This window comes from Panthera pardus, unplaced genomic scaffold, assembly GCF_024362965.1.
Source record: "Panthera pardus isolate Hobbes unplaced genomic scaffold, ASM2436296v1 HiC_scaffold_20, whole genome shotgun sequence".
Taxonomy (NCBI): domain Eukaryota; kingdom Metazoa; phylum Chordata; class Mammalia; order Carnivora; family Felidae; genus Panthera; species Panthera pardus.
This window is the reverse complement of record NW_026526766.1, coordinates 16,502,360-16,522,628: the sequence shown is the minus strand read 5'-3', so window position 1 is coordinate 16,522,628 and position 20,269 is coordinate 16,502,360. Positions and strand designations below refer to the sequence as shown.

The 20,269-nt window shown below is 40.7% G+C and overlaps 1 protein-coding gene and 1 pseudogene across 2 annotated transcripts in view; one reads left to right on the top strand and one right to left on the bottom strand.

Moving 5' to 3' along the window:
• RORB (RAR related orphan receptor B) overlaps positions 1–20,269 on the bottom strand; it is a 193,236-nt gene that overhangs the window by 61,829 nt on the left and 111,138 nt on the right. The window contains exon 1 of one of the 2 annotated variants that reach the window (XM_019463597.2): positions 10,949–11,090. The exons of the other annotated variant lie outside the window; for it this stretch is intronic. Within the exon in view, the coding sequence (XP_019319142.1) occupies positions 10,949–10,988 (40 nt within the window). The 5' untranslated portion in view covers positions 10,989–11,090. Of the gene's footprint in view, positions 1–10,948; positions 11,091–20,269 lie in introns of those variants that run through there. 2 annotated transcript variants of the gene reach the window in all.
• LOC109275388 (mediator of RNA polymerase II transcription subunit 6-like) lies at positions 6,413–8,254 on the top strand (annotated as a pseudogene).

Sequence of the window (20,269 nt, the reverse complement as noted above, 5' to 3'; positions counted from 1 at the left end):
TATTGAAACTAATTTGATGTTGTACCTTGTATTAGAACACTTGATGAAGTACAATTAATTTAATACCCTATGATTTATCAGGAAGGTCCTATTCAAGAACTATAAACTAGTCACAGTTTATGTCTTCTTTGAAGATGGCGGGTCTCTCCTCTCCCCCCACCACCTCCTGAAGGCCCTTCCTGGCTTAGCACCCTTACAACATTGCACAAAGCCACTGTGTGTTCAGTTCTTCCTGATTATCAAAACGTGCATATCTTTTTGTTCTGCTCCCTCAGAACCCCCTGCTGGTGAATGCAGGTGTTAAGTGAGATGAACTAATCCAGGCTAATGCATTCACCAGAAAATGCATCACTTTGATGCACCAAAATACCTTAATTCTTTTTTTTTAAGCTTATATATTTTGAGAGAGAGAGGGAGAGAGAGAGAGAATGAACAGGGGAGGGGCAGAGAGAGACAGAGAGAGAGAGAATTCCAAGCAGGATCTGGTGCTGTCCACCCAGAGCCCAATGCAGGGCTCGAACCCACGAACTGTGAGATCATGACCTGAGACAAAATCAAGAGCTGGTCACAGGACCAACTAAGGGACGCAGGTGTTCCCAAGATACCTTAATTCTTAAAAGAATCCATCAGGAATGGTAGTCACAGTGGACTGTTCAGGCACTTTCTGGTCGAAGTAAACATTTTTATTGCATGTGTTCTTGTGGCTCTCATTTCCCCATTTCATCTCCTAGAACTCAATCTGACCCTTTCTATAGTCTGGGCATTTTAAGTCCATTGAGGAAAGGTTCCAGGTCCAGATAATATTTCAATTTTTTTTTTTTCTATAGAGACCAAAAGAGAAGTTGTATAGCTCCTTAAAGCAGTAATCCTGATTTTCTTTCTTTCAGTACAGCCAAGAGATTTGACATACTCCTTTTTATATATAAAAAACAATACTGATCTCCCATATTTGGGCTGAGGAGTAGTAATCAGAATCTTGAGATCAGGGTGGGTATATATTTTGGAATAGGTCCCCAAGTGATTCTGATATGGTAAGTCTCCCATTGAGGATTCAACGAATCAAGTCATGAACTAGGAATTCTCTGCAGCAGGAAAATCACCTGCCAAGGAAATAAGACCCAGGGACAAGGTGGTAATATGAAAACACAAAGGATGGGGCTACTGGGTGGCTCAGTCAGTTAAGTGTCCGACTTCAGCACAAGGCATGATCTCGCGGTTTGTGAGTTTGAGCCCCACACTGGGCTCTGTGCTGACAGCTCAGAGCCTGAAGCCTGCTTCGGATTCCATGTCTCCGTCTCTCGCTGCCCCTCTCCCACTCACACTCTGTCTCTCTCTCTCTCTCTCAAAAATAAATAAACATTAAAAAGAAAATACGAGGAAATGACCAATAATTCTCTCTCTGTGTCCCGACCTTTGGTTTGGGCTATACTTGTAGCATCTTGTTTTCTGCTTTTTTTTTTTTTTTTCCTTAAGGGAAATAAGAAGCATCTATTCCGTGCACAATAACTTCCATTCCTGGATACTGGGTTTGCTCCTCAGTTCCTGTTTCCCAGAATTTTACAGTTCTGCTAAAAGTGGGCAGTGCAGGAAAAACTCTCAGTGTCTGAAAGAAACACAATTTGCACATACAAAACTTCCAATAAGGATGACTCTTTTGGTGAAAATTGCCTCTGCACCTGGTATCAGCAGCCCAAGTTGTACTGTCTACCCTTTGTGGGAAGTCCAGGTTAAAACCCCTGATTGCAGTTTCTCCCTCCCTTCACGAGCAGATGGATAACTCTCTGCCTTTATGAGGCATACGATCTTCTGCTGTCACCTAAGAGCAAACCTAGAGGATGAAGCAAGTGTGTCTAAGATCTGGCTCCACTCTAAGTTTTGACTGATCAGAAAAGAGCCCCGAGACTGAGGCGGAATGGAAGTGTGGGAAAAGGAGACCCTTAGGAAAAGAAGTAAGCGGCTTTGAGCTTCGATGTCATGCTAGGTGGTGAATCTGAGAGATTCCTGACATTGGATCAGGTATGTGTTCACGTACGTCTCTTCCGGGCGCGTGGCATCTCAGTCCCAGCTTCCTGCTTAAATGCCACATAGAGTGCTTGCGATTCAGTGCACTCGAATTCTTACTAGAATCCTCCAATTCCTCTATCAGCATTTGGGATCTCCCTTTCATCTTAACCTCTCCTCTCTCTCCTCTGTAATATTCTGGGTGGTGGTCTGTGTGAGTCTTCACTTCCCGTCAGTTGATAGAGAGCTTCTGAGCGACCTATAGATAACATTTATTTTTCTATTATTATATCCCTGTACTACATGTCATTGGAAACTGGGGTAAGAAAAAAATTACTCTCAGATGAGAATGGCAAAAAATGATTTTTTTCAAAGGCTTGATTTATAGGAATATTATGAAGGGAGTTGACTTATCTTACATAGGAGCCTTCAGCCCCAAAGAATTGTTCTCCTATGCTAACTCTTCAGAAGACTGAAATAACAGAGACTGAGACCAACATAGGACAGTAGCAGCAATTAGTATTATCATTAATAGCAATTACTGATAGTAAGGGAAATATCCCCCTTGAAAGTCGTAGTGGTTTTAAACTCGTAAATTATGAATTAATTCCCATTAAATACATCTTGTCCTATCAAAGTTTTAATTATAACAAGATAATGTGTGTGTAGAACCTGACATCATTCAGGATGAAAGCAGTAATGTCTTCTGTGACCACTCACGGTATGGCATTGGCATGATCTGGGGGCATGTTAGAAATGCAAACAATCAAGATTTACCTAAGACCGATTTGAATCACAATTTGCTTTTTTAACAAGCTTCCTAGGACAGACAGCATTGAAGTTTGAGAAGAACTGTTCTGTGATGTCCAGGTAATTATGGTTGTAGCTATTCTGAGAACTAATGGCATTTTTAATTTCTCCGGCATTAAGGAAAATTAGAAACTATACAGGATTCCGGAAAAGCAGTTCCTGTTATTGTCTGTTAGGTATTTCTCTTTTGTTCAAAAGGCAGGAGGACACTTGAAGGGTTAGTTACAAAAAGCTCTGGTCATTAACTGACAAGGCAGAAGAAAGAAAAGCCAGAAACATCTTGCATTACTGTCATTAACACCCAGTGTACCCAGTTTCCTTTACAGATTTCACGATTGTGAATGGCGTCTACATCATCTTCATGCTGTAACACTGTGTGGTAGTACGTCCTCCCTCTTCTGTGGACTTGCTCTTGGGGTCTGACCCATTAGCTGACTCTCTAGACACTCTGGCAGAAAAAAATCTCCCCTGAGAAGACTTTCAAAGGTAGTTTCTCTACTTAAAAACTGTAATTGCACAAATTTTTTTTTTTACTTCTTTTGGTGGCGGTAAGGAGGTGAAACAATATTTGAAACAGAAATGAACTAATTTCAGCTCTCCGTGGTAATTCTGGAAATGATACATTTGGAAAGCTGCCCCATCTCGTGGACGCAGATTAGGTAACACGGAGCTCAGGGGTCAGGATGGCCACTCATCATATTCCTCCCATCTATCATCACGCTGTCCTGAGCCATAGTACTCAAAGCGTGGTCCCTGACCAGCAGCACAGCATCACCTGGGCACTTGCTAGAAATTCAGCCATTTGCTTATACCTTAGGCCAGTATAATCAGAATCTGCATTATAACATTATCTCTGTGATTCGTATGCACAGCGAAGTCTGAGAAGTTCTGGGAGAAAGAAAGGGAAGATAATCTACAATTTAAGTCTCAGGGTTGTCTGTCCCCAAACCACAACTCCATGTGAGGAGAACTTCGTATTGAAAAAAGAAGACATGTATTCTTGCTAGCTAATGTTTTCAGTCACAGAAAGAAGAAAACAGCCATTATTTTGCTTCATGGAAAACCCTGTCTCTCTGTAGTTCCTTCGTGTGTTTCTGAGCCCCTTTCTCTAGTCTCCCTTACAGCTGAAATCTTCAACAGGAAGCTCATGTTTGTGAAACACCACCTTCACTGAAGGAGAACAAGAACGGCGAACTCTACACACAGGATCGCACAGGTGACTCAGAGTGGTTCGGGCAGGCTTCATTCCCTTGATAAAAACTCAAAAAGAGCAAAAACCCCAGTTTCTGGAAGATGAAAAAAAGACAGCTTTTCTATGTTAAAAATCAAATTGCATGAAGAGTATGAACAGACAAAACACAGACAGACAGAAAATATTGTAGCACATGTATCTGATGGAGGGCTTTTATTCAAAATATTCAAAGAGTTCTCCAAATTCAAAAAAAATGGGCCGAAGACCAGAACCATACACCTCAGCAAAGAAGGTATATGGATGGCAAATAAGCGTATGATGAGATGCTCAACATCCTATGTCTTTAGGGAATTAGAAAATAAAACAACAATGTGATGCAACCACATGCTTATCAGAATGACGAAATCTAAAAAACTGACACCACCAAATGCTGGCAAGGATGCAGAGCAAAAGGAGAGCTTATTTGTTGCTGGTGGGAAGGCAAAATGGGACAGCCACTTTGGAAGGCAGTTTGGCAGTTTCTTATAAAACTACATCGTCTTACCCTAAGACCCAGCAACTGAATTGAAAACTGTCCACACAAAAACCTGCGCATTAATGTTGGTGGCAACTTTATTCATACTTGCCCCACAAACAAGATATCCTTTTTAAACATTTTTTAAGTGTTTATTTATTTATTTAGAGAGGGAGAGAGAGAGAGAGAGAGAGAGTGCAAGTAGGGGAGGGCCAGAGAGAGGGGGAGAGAGAGAGAATCCCCAGCAGGCACCAGCGCTGTCAGCATAGAGCCCGACGTGGGGCTCGATCCCACGAACCATCAGATCATGGCCCAAGCCGAAATCAAGAGTCAGACACTTAAATGCCTGAGCCACCCAGGCACCCCCCAAACAAGATGTCCTTTCACATGTGAGTGGATAAACCAACTGGGGGCATGCAGACAAGGAGTATTATTCAGTGATTTAAAAAAAAAAAAAAGGTGACCTATCAAACCATGAAAAATCATGGCAGAACCATATACGCATACTGGTAAGTGAAGAAGGCAGTCTGGACAGGTTATGCACTATATAATTCCAAGTCTATGACATTTTGGAGAAGACAAAATAGAGACAGTAAAACAAAAGTCATTTGGGGGATGGAGAGGACCATAAGTAGGTGAGGCAGAGAGAATTGTTGGGGGTGTGAAATTGTTCTGTATGATATGAAGATGGACACATGTCTATCTATTTGCTGAGACCCATAGAAAGACACAACACAAAGAGTGAACCTTAAATTACGGACTATAGTTAATAATGTATCAGGATTGGCTCCTCATTTGTAACAAATATATCACACTCATGCAAGGTATTAATAATAGAGGACAATTGTATGTGTGTGTGTGTGGGGGGGGTGAGTAGATATATGGAACTGTACTCAATTATTCTGTAAATCTAGAAATACATTCAACATTCTATTAGTTATTTAAAATAATTCCACAAAAGCACTTCTTTTTTCGAGGTAGTGAGGATCATGTGAGACAGCCCAACCAACACAAGTAAGGGATACTTTAAAACAATTGTTCCAGCAAATATTTATTTGTTTCAGGCCACAAACACATGCACATTCAAACTTCCATCTTCAAGATGTTGATTTTAACTGGGGGGAGCCTGGAAGGTTTGTGGATGAGGTGGTTTTTGAGCCACCTCTTAGACGGCGAGCAGGACTTCAAGTGGTAATTATGGAGGAAAATGGCACCCCTAAAATTGGTGACTAAAGATTGAAAGAGGAAAATTCAATGATGAGAATAAAATTCCAGATGAGGGATGTAAACTTATTTGGGGGGGCCTCGTTACTGGGGTTAAATGACAGTAAACAGTGGCAGAATGCTTTCAGAATTATCATACGACTATGCTTTCCATTCGTAGTCACAGACAACAGGCTGAACTACAGGAAATTGTCACTTTTTTTATGCAAGGAAACACTCAGCACTGGCAATTTTATATGGCTCAATGGAGTACTACTGTTCACTGTGCTCTAAGAGGTGGTTTATATACTACTTTCTTAATGTTTTATTTATTTTTGAAACAGAGAGACAGAGCATGAGCAGGGGAGGGGCAGAGAGAGGGAGACACAGAATGTGAAACAGGGTCCAGGCTCTGAGCTGTCAGCACAGAGCCTGACGTGGGCCTCGAACCCACGAACCGCGAGATCATGACCTGAGGTGAAGTTGGACACCCAACCGACTGAGCCACCCAGGTGCCCCATGTATACTACTTTCTTTTCAAGAATACTTGGAAAGGCCAGTTAGCTGGGACATAGGTGATAAATATGAAAATAAAGACATTAAATTATATATCTGAAAATTCAAAGGTTGGAACAGGAACACTAAACACACACACACACACACACACACACACACACACACACCAAGAAAATCCCAAGTGACTCAAGTTCGGGATGGAAAGCACACAATACTACTTCTCATCTTCATTGGTAGAAGCAGTAGAGACCATTCCTGAAGTTCTCAGCACCTGTTCAGAGAGTTCAAAACCAAGAAAAATCTGTCTCTCTCTGCTTGGTGGAAAAGAAAGACTAAATCTCTTGAAATATGTTTAAAAAAAAGAGACAAGGCAGGACCACGGGGAAAAGAACTAAGTTATATTGTAAAATGCAGTGATCAGAATCCAGTATCAATGCCTTTGCTCTGGAAAAGGGAAACCTTGTAAAATAAAAATGGCATACCATCCTCTCATAAGATATTTGGGTGGATTACTGTCCCATATGAAGACAATGTCTACATATTATCAGAATGTTAGCACCATACTAACCTTTTTCCCCCTAATGTAATAGTGTTATTTAACTGGCTCATAATGTCCTATAATTTCCTTGGATGACCAAAAACTAAACAGTGGTATTATTTGCCACCCTTTCATATTTATAAGCATATCTGTTTTTTTCATATTCTCTCAGCCACTGATGCAGAAAATGATTATATAAGCAAGCTTTAGAACGTAGATGAGATATTTACATCTGTTTTACGTGTCAGAGAGACAGAGGAGAGAGAGACAGAATGAAATGGAAAAGGAACAGTTACTTCAAAGACTTTCTTTGCCATCAGAGGGGTGGTTTAGGGAAAAATTTGTATGAAGAGACACTCCAACAGGACATTAGGGAGTTTTCACTTATGAGAGGACACTTTGGACGACGTATAATGGCATCGGTGACTGTACTATAAGAACTCAGATTTTAGGCGAGCGCTTTTGGAATTATGGCAGCCGTGGATATCCAAGATAAGCTGCTGGGAATCTCTTGGGTTGACTGTTCCTGGATCCCCATTTTGAACGGTGGATATGTCCCGGATTACATTTCAGAAAGAAGTAATCCTTTCTACGACAGGACATGTAACAATGAAGTGGTCAAAATGCAGAGGCTTACATTAAATCAAATGGTTGGAGTGGAATACATCCTTCTGCACGCTCAAGAGCCCATTCTTTTTTATCATTTGGAAGCAACAGCGGCAGTCTTCTACCCAAGTTATCCCACTGGCTGATTACTGTATCATTGCTGGAGTGATCTACCAGGCACCAGACCTGGGGTCAGTTATAAACTCTAGGGTGCTTTCTACAGTGCATGGCATTCAATCAGCTTTTGATGAAGCTATGTCATACTGTCGATACTATCCTTCCCAGGTTATTGGTGGCACTTCAAAGATCGTGAAGAGCAAGATAAAGTCAAACCTAAAGCCAAAAGGAAAGAAGAACCAAGCTCTATTTTTCAGAGACAACGTGTGGATGCTTTGCTCCTGGACCTCAGGCAGAAATTTCCACCCAAATTTGGGTAGCAAAAGTCTGGAGAAAAGCCTGTCCCAGTGGGTCAGACAAAGAAAGAGGCAGAACCTATACCAGAGACTATTAAATCTGAGGAAAAGGAGACCGCGAAGAACGTCCAACAGACAGCGAGCACGAAAGGCCCCCCGGAAAAACGAATGAGGCTTCAGTGAGCACTGGTCAGAGAGAAGCCTGCAAGACTCCTCTTGTCCATTATTGGCACCTCATTACCATGACAGGCTCTTGAACTTTAAAATTCTTTGTCACGACCCTTCCATTTGTATAGAATGTGCTTGTTCTTTAAGAAGGATGTAAGGATCCTCATGCTTTTGATATGACTATTTTTTATGTATCTTTTGTAACCTTTCTCCTACTAGACTTGAGCAGCCTCTTACTCAAATGTATACTGCTATATATACATCTAAAAACAAAATAAAAGTATTTGTATACATAAAAAAAAACACCTCAGATTTTAGGCACTCATGTTTTGGATCATCTGCAAGAGCTCCCATTTTATTTTTAAAGTTTATTTATTTATTTTGAGAAAGAGAGAGAGAAAGTGCACACGCAAGTGGGGGAGGGGCAGAGAGTGGGAGAGAGAGAGAGAGGGAGAGAAAGGGAGAGAGAGAGAATCCTGAGCAGGTTCCACACTGTCAGTGCAGAGTCCAATGCAGGGCTCGAACCCACGAACTGTGAGATCATGACCTGAGCCCAAACCAAGAGTCAGATGCTTAACCGACTGAGCTACCCAGGCGCCCCTGATTTTATTTTTAAAGCAGATAATGCTACAGGAGCAAAACATATGGCAGGTTTCTGCATTGAGAATTACATTATTATATCATTTCATGTTCTAGCAAAGGCATGTATAGGTTTAGTTCATCCTTACATAAATGGCCTTTTTCGAAAAATGAGGCACGTAGATTTTAAAGGAAGGTGTTCTCACCTTCACGCAGCACCAGAAATTATTTCAGGGGTCAAATGATAACTCAGGATGTCACCCTCAATGCTCTGTCTTGTAATTTCACCCTGTGCGAAATATCACAAAGGTCCCGTATCAATGTAGGCAAAGGCTTAGCCACTCAACAAATGGAGAATTATGAGTGCACAGCTCCCTCGAAGACCAAAGTGTCTGTTCTGCTGATATTGCACACTTTCCCTAAAGAGATTACCAGCATAATCCTAAACATTATAGGACCCAAGCTATCTTATTTTTGAGCTCATCAGATCCAGCATGCTGCACGTAATCCGTCCCAGCTTTACTCAGTGTTTATGTAAGCTGGGGAAAGAATTGTAGGACCAACGGTAACCAAGTACTAAGAACAAATATCGTCATTTTCAAAACACACTTTACCAAGTTTCTTTTTTTTGCTACAAGCCGAAAATGCATAATCATTGTTTGACAGTGTATGGTAACATTTGGATGGAGATGTTTGTGGCTGTGTTTCCTATACATTAGTTTCTACCAAAGGCCCTTTGAGGCTACCCGTGGACTGAATCGGTAGGAAAAAGTAAAGTGTTTTTTTTTTTTTTTTGTCATTTCTTTAGAGGTTTGAGTTACTTCGGAGATACTTATTTTGGGGGGAAATAACGGAGGAAAAAGACTAGTGAAAATCAGAAACTGGTAAGCACAGTACTAAGTATTCTACGACAGTGACTTTACAAGAGCTGCGGTTTCAATTTAGGATATTCCTTTTGATTGCACTAAAATTTAAAAGGAAAGTAAAATATTTGTTTCTCTTTGCAATACGTAAACACACATTGACTCATATAATTCGTTTAAAAAAAATGAGTTGTGTGTGTGTGCACATGCTCTTAAAATCAAAACCTGTTTTCTGTAATTTTATAACAGAGGGAAAATTCCTGTTTTTCCTTCCACCCCGCCAAATCAGGAGAGAAAGGAACATTTATGTTTACCTGTCAGCCTCTGCTAACTGTAATTCAGACCCAAAGAGGATTAAGTGCATAGACGTTAATACGTCCAGTGTTATTAATTTCTAAACAACAATAGCAACAATAACCTGAGTAAATCTGTCAGTAGTGAGGATAAATAGTTGTTTAAAGACTCCATTGATGTCACAACTGCAATCTGCTGTTAATGGCTTATTTCACTGATACAGTCGTCAAATACATACTTTGTGAAATCAGCGAATAATTGCATGGAAATAATATCCATTCTTGTCTAAAATTACAAGCAACGGGAGGCTCGAAGCATTGTGCAAAGATGTAATTCCGAGTTTATAAACATTTGGGGGAGTTTTAGTTTGATTAGTAACTTTTTTTGAATAATCGTTAGTTTTGTATTATTTGAACCTAACAATTATGTTAATTTACATTTTAATATTTTCAACTGTTGTTCATTGCTATTTAGTACTAGCCAAAAAATGGCAAAAAATCATACGTCATATTGCCCTGAAATATTTTTAGAACAAAGGCTCAAAACCTTTCTATGTTATGAGATAATGTGCGTTTAGGGAACTAGGTACTAATTTGTAAAAAATTTAGCGGAAAAACTCAAATAGGATTCATCTGATTGTTAATAATCATTCAACCAAATAGATTTTTTCTTTTCTTTTCTTTTCTTTTCTTTTCTTTTCTTTTCTTTTCTTTTCTTTTCTTTTCTTTTCTCTTTTCTTTTTTCTTTTCTTTCGTTCTTTCTTTCTTTCTTTGTTTCTTTCTTTCTTTCTTTGTTTCTTTCTTTTTTGAAACTAGATCTTTTACATAGGAGGAACTGTGTGGTATAATATATTTATGAACTGAATATTTAACAAGTCAGAAAAGTGAAATGATCATAATAATGATAATGCCAATGACTAAAATCAGAGCTACAAAATTGTGACAAGGATGTTCATAGAGTTAACCTCAAGCTCGTGTAAGGTGGCTGGTGACTATCTGAATTCATTCTCAAAACTCATGCATTTGGTAATTCACTACAGGGTATGATGATACTTATAAATATGTTCTCCAGTGTAAAATAAAGCCTGAGTGGCTTATTTATTATATACATTTGCAAGTCAGAAAATATTTTATTGTTCCCACACCTAGACCTCAATTTATTTTGCTGAGAGCTTACAAACGCTTACTGTTTTACCTGAAGGATAGTTCATACAGCTAAGCGTCAGAAGAGAGAAGAAAACGGAAAACTCACCAGTGGCGTCAGCTTTAGTTTTGAGCTCGTTCTCACACATTTTGACGTTAGCAATTAAAAGTCTAACTGAGAAATATTGCACTTTTCCCTGGAGGTCTGACGGCTGCCCCAGTGTTACTCCACAACTAGAATCCCAACAGACTGCATTAATGAGATTAAATGAAAGAGGGAGTTAAAGGCATCAACTGTTCCATTTCATTAAGTAAGGGTGAAGGGCTGCCCAGGCAAGGAAGGCAGGAGGGAGGATATTGGCTTTTTCTTTTGATAGCACTTATTCACAAAAGAATGCAGCATTTGCTAAATCACAGTCAGCGGTTTAAAAACATTATCCAGCTGCCCCCCGGAATTGTATGGAAATATATTATTTATAGATATTTATTCTGCACTTAAATTCTTCTTTGTTCTCATCCCTTTGGAAACAGATCCAATAGGCATGTGCCATGTAAACAAGGGTCGTCTCTGTGACTATAAAAGTATAATGCAATTTTCCTTCAGAATTACTTTGCTCCAATGATTCTAGACCCTCTGTTGAGGTCCAGGGATGAAGGATGGTATGAAGGTATTACCGTGGTCCTGTTCTTCTAAATGCTGGATCGTAGTTGTCTATGGAGCAATGAATACAGCACGAGATTTTAGAAGAGCATATTAGAAAGAAAACACGCATGCCTTACCGCATGTCTGTGGCAACAGAGCCTGGGAACCCGGTCTGAGGACTTGACACTAGGTGGGTCACCAACCTCAACCCTGAGGTCTAAAGTGACTTCATTCTCCCAGCATGCCCCAGTGCTCCCACTTGTAAAATAAGAATGACAAAGTTACCTAGACAGAAATTTCTTGACCCTCAACCCTTGTCACCAGGAAGGATAAATACATTACTATGTAAAAATTGCGTTGACTTCCATAGAAAAGAGCATGATCTTTATGTGAGAGCAAAATGCTACTGAGCAGCAGCGTTATTTAACCTTTGCTTAGAGTTACCAGATTGATTGAGTGATGAATCTCAAACCTTTCTCTTCACCTTTTTCTTTCCTACCATCTGGGACAGTTCTTATTTTCTTTTCACTAATCATTTGTCACAAATGGTTTCTTGATCTTCCCTACTATTCCTCTCTTCTCTTAAACATCTCTGTTTTTTCCTGGCCTGCAGTAGAAACTGCTTTCCTTTTTCTTTTAAAGTTTATTTATTTGAGAGAGAGAGCATGAGAGAGAGCCAGGGAGGGGCAGAGGGAGAGAGGGGGAGAGAGAGAATCCCAAGCAGGTTCTACACTGTCCGTGTAGACCCCGATGTGGGGCGCTGTCTCACAAACCGTAAGATCATAACCTGAGCCAAAATCAAGAGTCAGACGCTTAGCCAACTGAGCCACCCAGGTGCCCCGAAACTGCTTTTCAAAGGGAAGTAAGGCAAGGAATGGTGAGGTGGTCAGAGGAGGCTGTGCAAACCCACTCGGTATTATTGTCAGCATGGTGGAGCTGAGCCCAGTGGTTCTCAGCTTTGGATGCCCATTGGAATAATCTGGAGAATTTAAAAATATTGATGTCCAGGGATTTCTCTCTTACCTTCTTCCATTGATTTGTTTCGTGTGGCCATCTGGAGTTTTTGAACAATTCCAAAGTGATTCTAATGGGCAGCCAGGTCTAAAGACCCCTGGAATGATTCTCAGAATCACCACAGACGCATGTCACATGTACAGATTCCTGACGCCCACCAGCCACTGAGTCAGAATCTTCTGAGGAGCCTGGGGAGCTATTGTAGTAAGCGCTCATGTATTGGCAATGATTAGATAAGTTTTGGGAAAACCTTGGACTTTGAATTAGGACATCTGGTTTTAAATTCTTGGGTAGGTTATTTAACGTTTTCTGTGCTTCCGTTTGCATATCTCTAAAATAAGATCACAACACCTACCTACAAGATCACTGACCACTCCAACCACCATGATTACCCCGGGACCCTATGTATCTACCACTCATTGGTCCTGGTATTCTTCATTAATCCTTCTCAGATGCTTACGTTTAACCTTGACTATAAGCTCCTTAGGGATAAGCACTCTCTGTGTTTCCCAGTGTCTAGCGTAGGGATTCAATAAATGTATGGAGCCCATCAGTGGGTGAGTATATGCCTACTGATTGACTGCATCACTGGGGGATCATACACAAGTCTCACTGCCTCTCTGCTCCCACCATTTCCTTTACCTCAAGTTTCACTTTTCTGGCTATTGGATCTTTGGGGCTTACTGGCTCGCTGCTCCTTAGTGGAAATAAGAGAAGGTTAAGAAAAAAATTTTTTGCCTCTTTGTGTTCTTTATTTAATCTTAATTTGTAATTGGTTCTTAGTGTAGGAACAAGGTTGGAAAAAATAACCTCTCTTGATTTCTTCTTTTCCCTTCATCTATGACTCTCCTTCCTCCCCTTTGTGAATCATGTAATTGCCTCTTTGAACTGTTGTCTCACTGGCTTAGGTCTTTCCTCTGTCCTGTTGGTGGATTGCTTTTTCTCTGGTTAGAAGTATTATCATTAGTTGACCTCTCCTCCTGGATGACTCTCCCTCGACCCCACTCTGCTGTAGGCAGAGGCTCTTATATACTTCTCACACCAGCGTGGTACTTAGACTGTCTCTGGTATCACAAATCATTAAGCTAGAGGGACAGAAAAGCTCTTAAAAAACAAACAAACAGACAGACAAACAAACAACAATTCCCCAAATTCAGGGAGGAACATGAGAGAAGAAGCTTCTTAAACAAAAGAAATGTCATAACAGAGAAATGGCTTGGGGCGCCTGGGTGGCTCAGTCGGTTGAGCCTCTGACTCTTGGTTTTGGCTCAGTTCATAATCTCATGGTTTGTAGTATTGAGCCCCGTGTCCGGTTCTGTGCTGTTGGATTGGGATTCTTTGTCTCCCTCTCTCTCTGCCCCTCCCCCACGCGCATGCACGCACTTTCTCTCTCTCTCTCCCAGAAGTAAACAAATAAACATTACAAAAAGAGAATGCAATAGCTTGATTTCATAGGAAACACTTCCTCTTTGGCGTTGGGGTTCTCAAAGTACAGGTCCCCAGACCAGCAGGGTCAGTAGCAGCACCTGGGAATTTGTTAGAAATGCGAATTCTTGGACCCAGTCCAGACCTACGGAATCAGAAACTCTTGGGGGGCGCGACAGGGGTGTCCAGGTACTTTCACAACCCTCCAGGTGGTTCTGAAGCACAGAGCCACTGGTTTACAGCATGGGTTTTTCAATCAGGAAGAGCTGGAGTTAATTCACAGCTCTGTCACATTCTGGTCGTGTGGTTTGGACAAGTTCTTTAATCTCCTGACACCTCAGTTCTATCATTTGTAAAATGGCCATTAGAACACCTACCTGATGGAAGTGTTGAAGAATTTAAAGTGAGCTAATTCCTGTGAAGTACTCAGCACAGTCCTAAGCACAAAATAAGCACTCAGTTCCTCTGAGCCGTTACTCTGATATTACCTCAGTGGAGAATAGAAAGTAGTTTGTACTTTAAAAACCTCCGCTCTCTGCTTTTACAAATGTCTTAAAACTTAGCTGCACGTTAAAATCACTTGGAGACCTTAAGAAAATATATCTGATTCCCAAGAGACTCACTGCAGATTAATTCAGTAAGAATTTCTGAAAGTGAGGCCAGGCATTTTTATTTTAATTTCACAGAGGATGACAAGATGATTCTGATATACAATGTAATATACTGTTGTTATATATTAAAATCAATATTAAAAGAGGTGTGAGATTAAATGCAGGTAAGAATGAATCATGAAGAAAGTCAGATGTCATATTCATTATTTCCATGATTTCACCCTAATTCTATGGTAGAGAAGTACAGGGAAATGCTAAAATGTAGGTTCTAGACCAGGGTTCCCCACCTTGCCGTTACTGACATTTTTAGGCTGGACAATTCTTTTTTTCTGGGCAGCTTTTCTGTGAATTGTATTTATCTCTGGCCTCTATCTGTCTGTCCTCTAGATGCCAGTATCATTCCTCGGTTGTGACAACCAAAGCGACATCCAAGTATTGCCAAGCATCCCCTGGGGGGATGAAATAGTGACAACTCTGGTTCCAGAGTTTCCGTGTCTGGATACAAATCCAGGCTTTACTATGTAACAGCTGTATGATTAGAGCAAGCTACAACTCCTTTGTGCCTCAGTTTCCCTTCTTCTGAAATGGAGGTAATAATACTCCCCTCATAGAGTTGTGTTGTGCATTCGAAAGATAAAAGAGAAAATGCATCTAAAGCCCTGAGAACAGTATCTAGAGCATGGTAGACGTTACAGACTGAATGTTTATGTCCCCTCAAACTCTGATGCTGAGATCCTAACTCCCAATGTGATGGTATTAAGAAGTGGGGACTTTGGGAAGGTCCCCACTCATGAGGTCATGAGGTAGAGCCCGCATGAATGGGATTAGTGCCTTTCTAAAAGGTCTCTGGAGAGCTCGCTTGCTCTCTTTTCACATTGTGAGGAGACAATGAGAAGTCAGCAGTCTGCAGCCTGAATGAGAGCTCTCACCAGACCCAACCACGCCAGCATCCTGATCTCAGACTTCCAGCCTCTAGAGCTGGGAGAAATTCGCTGTTTATGAGCCACCCAGTCTATAGTATTTTGCTATCATAGCTTGAATAGACTAAGATAGTACATATTTAGTAAATGTCAGCTATCATTTATGCATATGTGTGTGTAGATGTTATGTTATATATGTATATATAGCATATGTATGTGTTATATATGTATATATAGCATATATATATATATATATATATATATATATATATATATATATATCTCGATAGTCTTATTTTGATTCCAAAATACCGGGATAACTCTTTTCCTAAAGTCTTTACATGCAAGTTGTGTATCCATTCATCAATTTATTCCCTGCGTAATGAATCAGAATGACTAAATACTCATATACGTCCTGGAGTCTGCAGCTGGTGTAGAAGACAGAGAGAAGAGTGAAAGCATATCAGAATCCGAGCGGGGTGGTTTCTATCCTTTTGGAACTACTCATTAAAAAAATTTTTTTTAATGTTTATTTACTTTTGAGAGAGAGAGAGAGAGAGAAAGACAGAGCATGAGTGGGGCAGGGGTAGAGAGAGAGGGAGACACCGCCTTGAGAAAGCAGGCTCCAGGCTCTGAGCTGTCAGCACAGATGTGGGGCTCGAATTCACAAACCATGAGATCATGACCTGAGCCAAAGTTGGACGCTTAACCAACTGAGCCACCGAGGCGCCCCAAGTAATTTTTTATTTGCATAAAAAATGCTGAATATTTTATAAAAGATTTTATTTTTTAGATCAGTATTAGGCTTACAGTAAATTTTAAAGAAAGATTTTCCACACACCTACTGCTCACCAATGCGCATAACCTCCCCCATTATCAACATCCCTCACCAGAAAGGTACATTTTTTTTTTTTAACAAGGATGAGCTTACAATGACACATCATAATCACCCAAAGTCCATAATTTACATTAGGGTTCACTCTTGGTGTTGTACATTCTATAGGTTTGGACAAATGTACAATGACTTATATCTATAATAGCATACTGTCCTAATAGCATATAATTTCACTGTCCAAAAATCTTGTGTGTTCTGCCTATTCACCTTCCCCTGTCGCTTCCCCAAGCAACCACTGATCTTTTTATTATTTCCATTGTTTTGCTTTTAATATTTTTGATATTGATATTTTTGATAAATGGCTTAAATCCAAGCCATTTAGGAGTTGAGACCTGAACATTGGAAATGGCGGAGACCTAACTTCTTAAATTTGGTATTTGTTCATTTAGCAAATCCATGATTGTTGAATGCATCCGATATTTGATAACTGAGTTAAATAGCTTCCCTTATGCATTCCAAGTATGTAACTGTACTTTGCAGGAGGGCCAAGAGATTTCCCTGGTTCTTATGTAGCATCTGTTTGGTTACGGTCAATGATGGGAGGTTCAGCACTTTGCAAGACATCCGGTTTCACTATTGCATTCTCCTGCTGATCAATCAGTGATGATTTCCTAAAGCCCACATGTAGTATGCCCACAAGCCTTGCTGAAATGAAAATACGATGCCTCTGTTGTTCTGTTGGTCTTATCGTATTATAAAGTTATAAAAGCTCTATCAAAAAGTGCTTGGCAGGGGGTGCCTGGGTGGCTCAGTCTGTTGAGTGTCAGACTTCGGCTCAGGTCACGATCTCACTGTTCACAAGTTCGAGCCCCGCACAGGGCTCTGTGCTGACAGCTCAGAGCCTGGAGCCTGCTTTAGATTCTGTGTCTCCCTCTCTCTCTGCCCCTCCCCGACTCACGCTCTGTCTCTCTCGCTCTCTCTCTCAAAAATATACATTAAAAGAAAAAAAGTGTTTGGGGTTAGTTTGCCATAACTTAATTTCTGGTGTCTCAAGATGAGTGCTGGTGATACAACTTTACCTCCCTGGTCCTATGGCTCTAGTTAGTAATTTGTTCTAAGGTTTTGCTATTGAGGGTCTTTAGTGCATATGTGTATATATGCATATATATGTATAGACATAACACATATCCATATCTGTATACACATATGGTATAAATACTTGCCTATATGTAATTCATCTTTCTCTGCCTGTTTCTGAATGTGGGGCATTTTAGTTATTTCTAATCTTCGGGAAGATTTTAGTTTGCCAGGAATCTCAAAGATTACCACGAAAGAAGAAACAATCTGCAATCTCCAATATAGCATTCATCTGGAGACTTGTCCTTAAAGTAGCAAACTTCGCCCTCACAACCCTCTATTCACTGGTAAACTTCAACTCTGCCTTAACGACTCTTGTGCCTCCTTCCAGTCTGAAAGTCATTCTCCCGAGTGGAGGAGACACCATTCTTAAAAAGATGCAAAAAGATTGATACCATTAGAAGGTCTTCCAAGGTATCTTAACTTGGAAGTTGACTTCAGATAAGCTCCTCCGCAAGCCTGTATATGATGGAGACTAACATTACCTGGTGCCATGAGAGACGGTAGTAATTTTGCATGTTGCTGGACTTGCATCAGTGGATGTGATAGAGAAAAATCTGTTATAAGATGGCTGACAGGACTGATAGGGAAATTCCAGTCCCCAACCAAAGGCTCCCCTTGTGCGTTCTTCTTTCCACCCTTCTTGCCGTGCTTACTGCTAATGCGGGATGTGGAAGTAACAGACTATAAATTGTTCCCTCTGCTTATGCTCAGTGCTCAGACCTCTGGAGAGTGATCTCTGAGCCCGCCTGTGTAAAATAAACCTCCTGCCTTCCAAGATCTCCGAGTGCCGCTTGGTTCTTCAGCTGGGTGATCCAGACCAGGTTCCATACCAGATGAGCTTTGAGGGCTTAACCCAGGACACAGGGCTACAAACTGCTGTACCTCGGACCTGCATTATTGGATATTCTTGCGTGGGCTTCATCCATACCAGCTCAGAATTTTCTAGCAAAACCATTCTTACTTCTTAAGAGCCTGGTCTTCTTTCATTGCGGTAATCAGGAAAAATAACATTATAAACATCAGTGATTTTTCACCCTATGTATCTAGGCTCTGTCACTTATTGCTATGGCTTAGATTCTACTTTTTTTTCTTTCTGTATAAAGTCACCAACAACATACCCTAATTTACATTTACATGAGAACCAGGCAATCCTGAATCCAGAATTCAGGTACGTTTATTAGGGCTAAGCCAACTCAGTTTTGCTCCAAAATCAGCAAAGGAGTTGAGTTTCTCATCTTGTATCTTCTAAGGAACATATTAGCCAAGAGACAACTTTTCAACCAGATACAGCAAATTCACTTAAAAATGCAGAGTCCAAGAATGGTGGCATTATCTCTGTGTGCAGTCCACGTTTGCATTAGGAGAAAGGAATCTGTCCCTAAAGTACCTTGCAAGATAGAACTGTGTACGGTTGTTTTCCTTCACTCCTCCTGGGACCTCTTACACATGTCATGGCCAACCAACATCGTGAATATTTTTACTGAACAGAATAAGAAACAAATGGAGTATGTAAAACACAAACAAATCACATGTCGGTAAACTAAATGTAGATTTAGCATCCTTGAAGAACAAAATCTTTCCTCTGTAACTCAAAAGTGAAAGCAGGAATTCACTCTGATCTAAAGTTCAAAGCAGGAAATCCAGAGGACTGATCAAAGGCAAGTAAGTATATGGGGCGCCTGGCTGGCTCAGTTGGTGGAGTATGCAACTCTTGATCTCAGTGTCGTGAGTTCGAGCACCACATTGGGTGCAGAGACGACTTAAAATATTTTTGTTTGTTTGTTTTAAAGGCAAATATATGAAGCCATTCACTGTTTTCATGTGCAGAATCCCCCTCCAGGGCCTATAGAACTAAAGGGTCTCAGCTAGCAGAGACTGAGAACTTAGTGTGTTGTAGGCACTGTGTTAAAGAGCTTCAGCTGCATTATCTTATGCATTGTCAGAACTCTGGGAAGTACCGTGAGTACCCTCAAGTGGCTGGGAAAGAGACCGGGTCGCAGTGGGGCTAAGAAATAGAACCTTATAGTGGTGGTCTCAAAATGCGATCCACAGAGGAGTAGCCCCAGTATTGCCTCCCATTCCTCTGTACTTGTTAGAGTGCACATTCTTTGGACCACCCAGGATCTACTGAGGTGTGGTCCAGAAACTCCAGGAGTGAACATTATACCACTCTGTGTTTTAAGAAGCCCGCTGACTGATTTTAATGACTGCTAAAATCTGAGGACAGTGGCTTGTAGTCCACATTTAATAATGGTGAATCCATTTCTGTGTTGCCCGTGCTCTAAATCATATACGCAAGGTATACAGACTTGTTCTCAAAGGTGAGTGATATTTAGAAGCACCACAATGAAGACAGATTGTTTTTTACTGTTAAGTATGAAGCATCGCTTGTTCCTTCTATTTGAGTGAGTCCTGAAGTCCTGTTACCAGCTCTGGGGGTTTCAGCAGGCCTAGATGATTCCAGCAAAGAAGCACAAGTTGCATATTACGCAAGCCTTTCCCTCTTTATTTTTAAGGAGCAGACTGACACTGGGTTATCTCCTTGCTGGGTGCAGATTAGTGCTTGCCATGGTGGATAGCGTGCCCACACTGTGAAAAATGGAACACGTCACCACTGCTGAGGTTAAAATTCCACAAAATGTTTCTCTTGCAGACACTGCTGGCCCATAGAAAGTTTTACTAACCCATAGTGCTGTAAGTTTTTCGTTCTAAAGTTGACCTGGGATCCTCCTAGCCCTCATGAAATATGATTACCTACTATAAATCTGCGTGTCTGGATGAGACACGAATTGTGACTTTATCTTCTCTTTCTACATTTTAATCATGATGTGAAGCGGGGGTG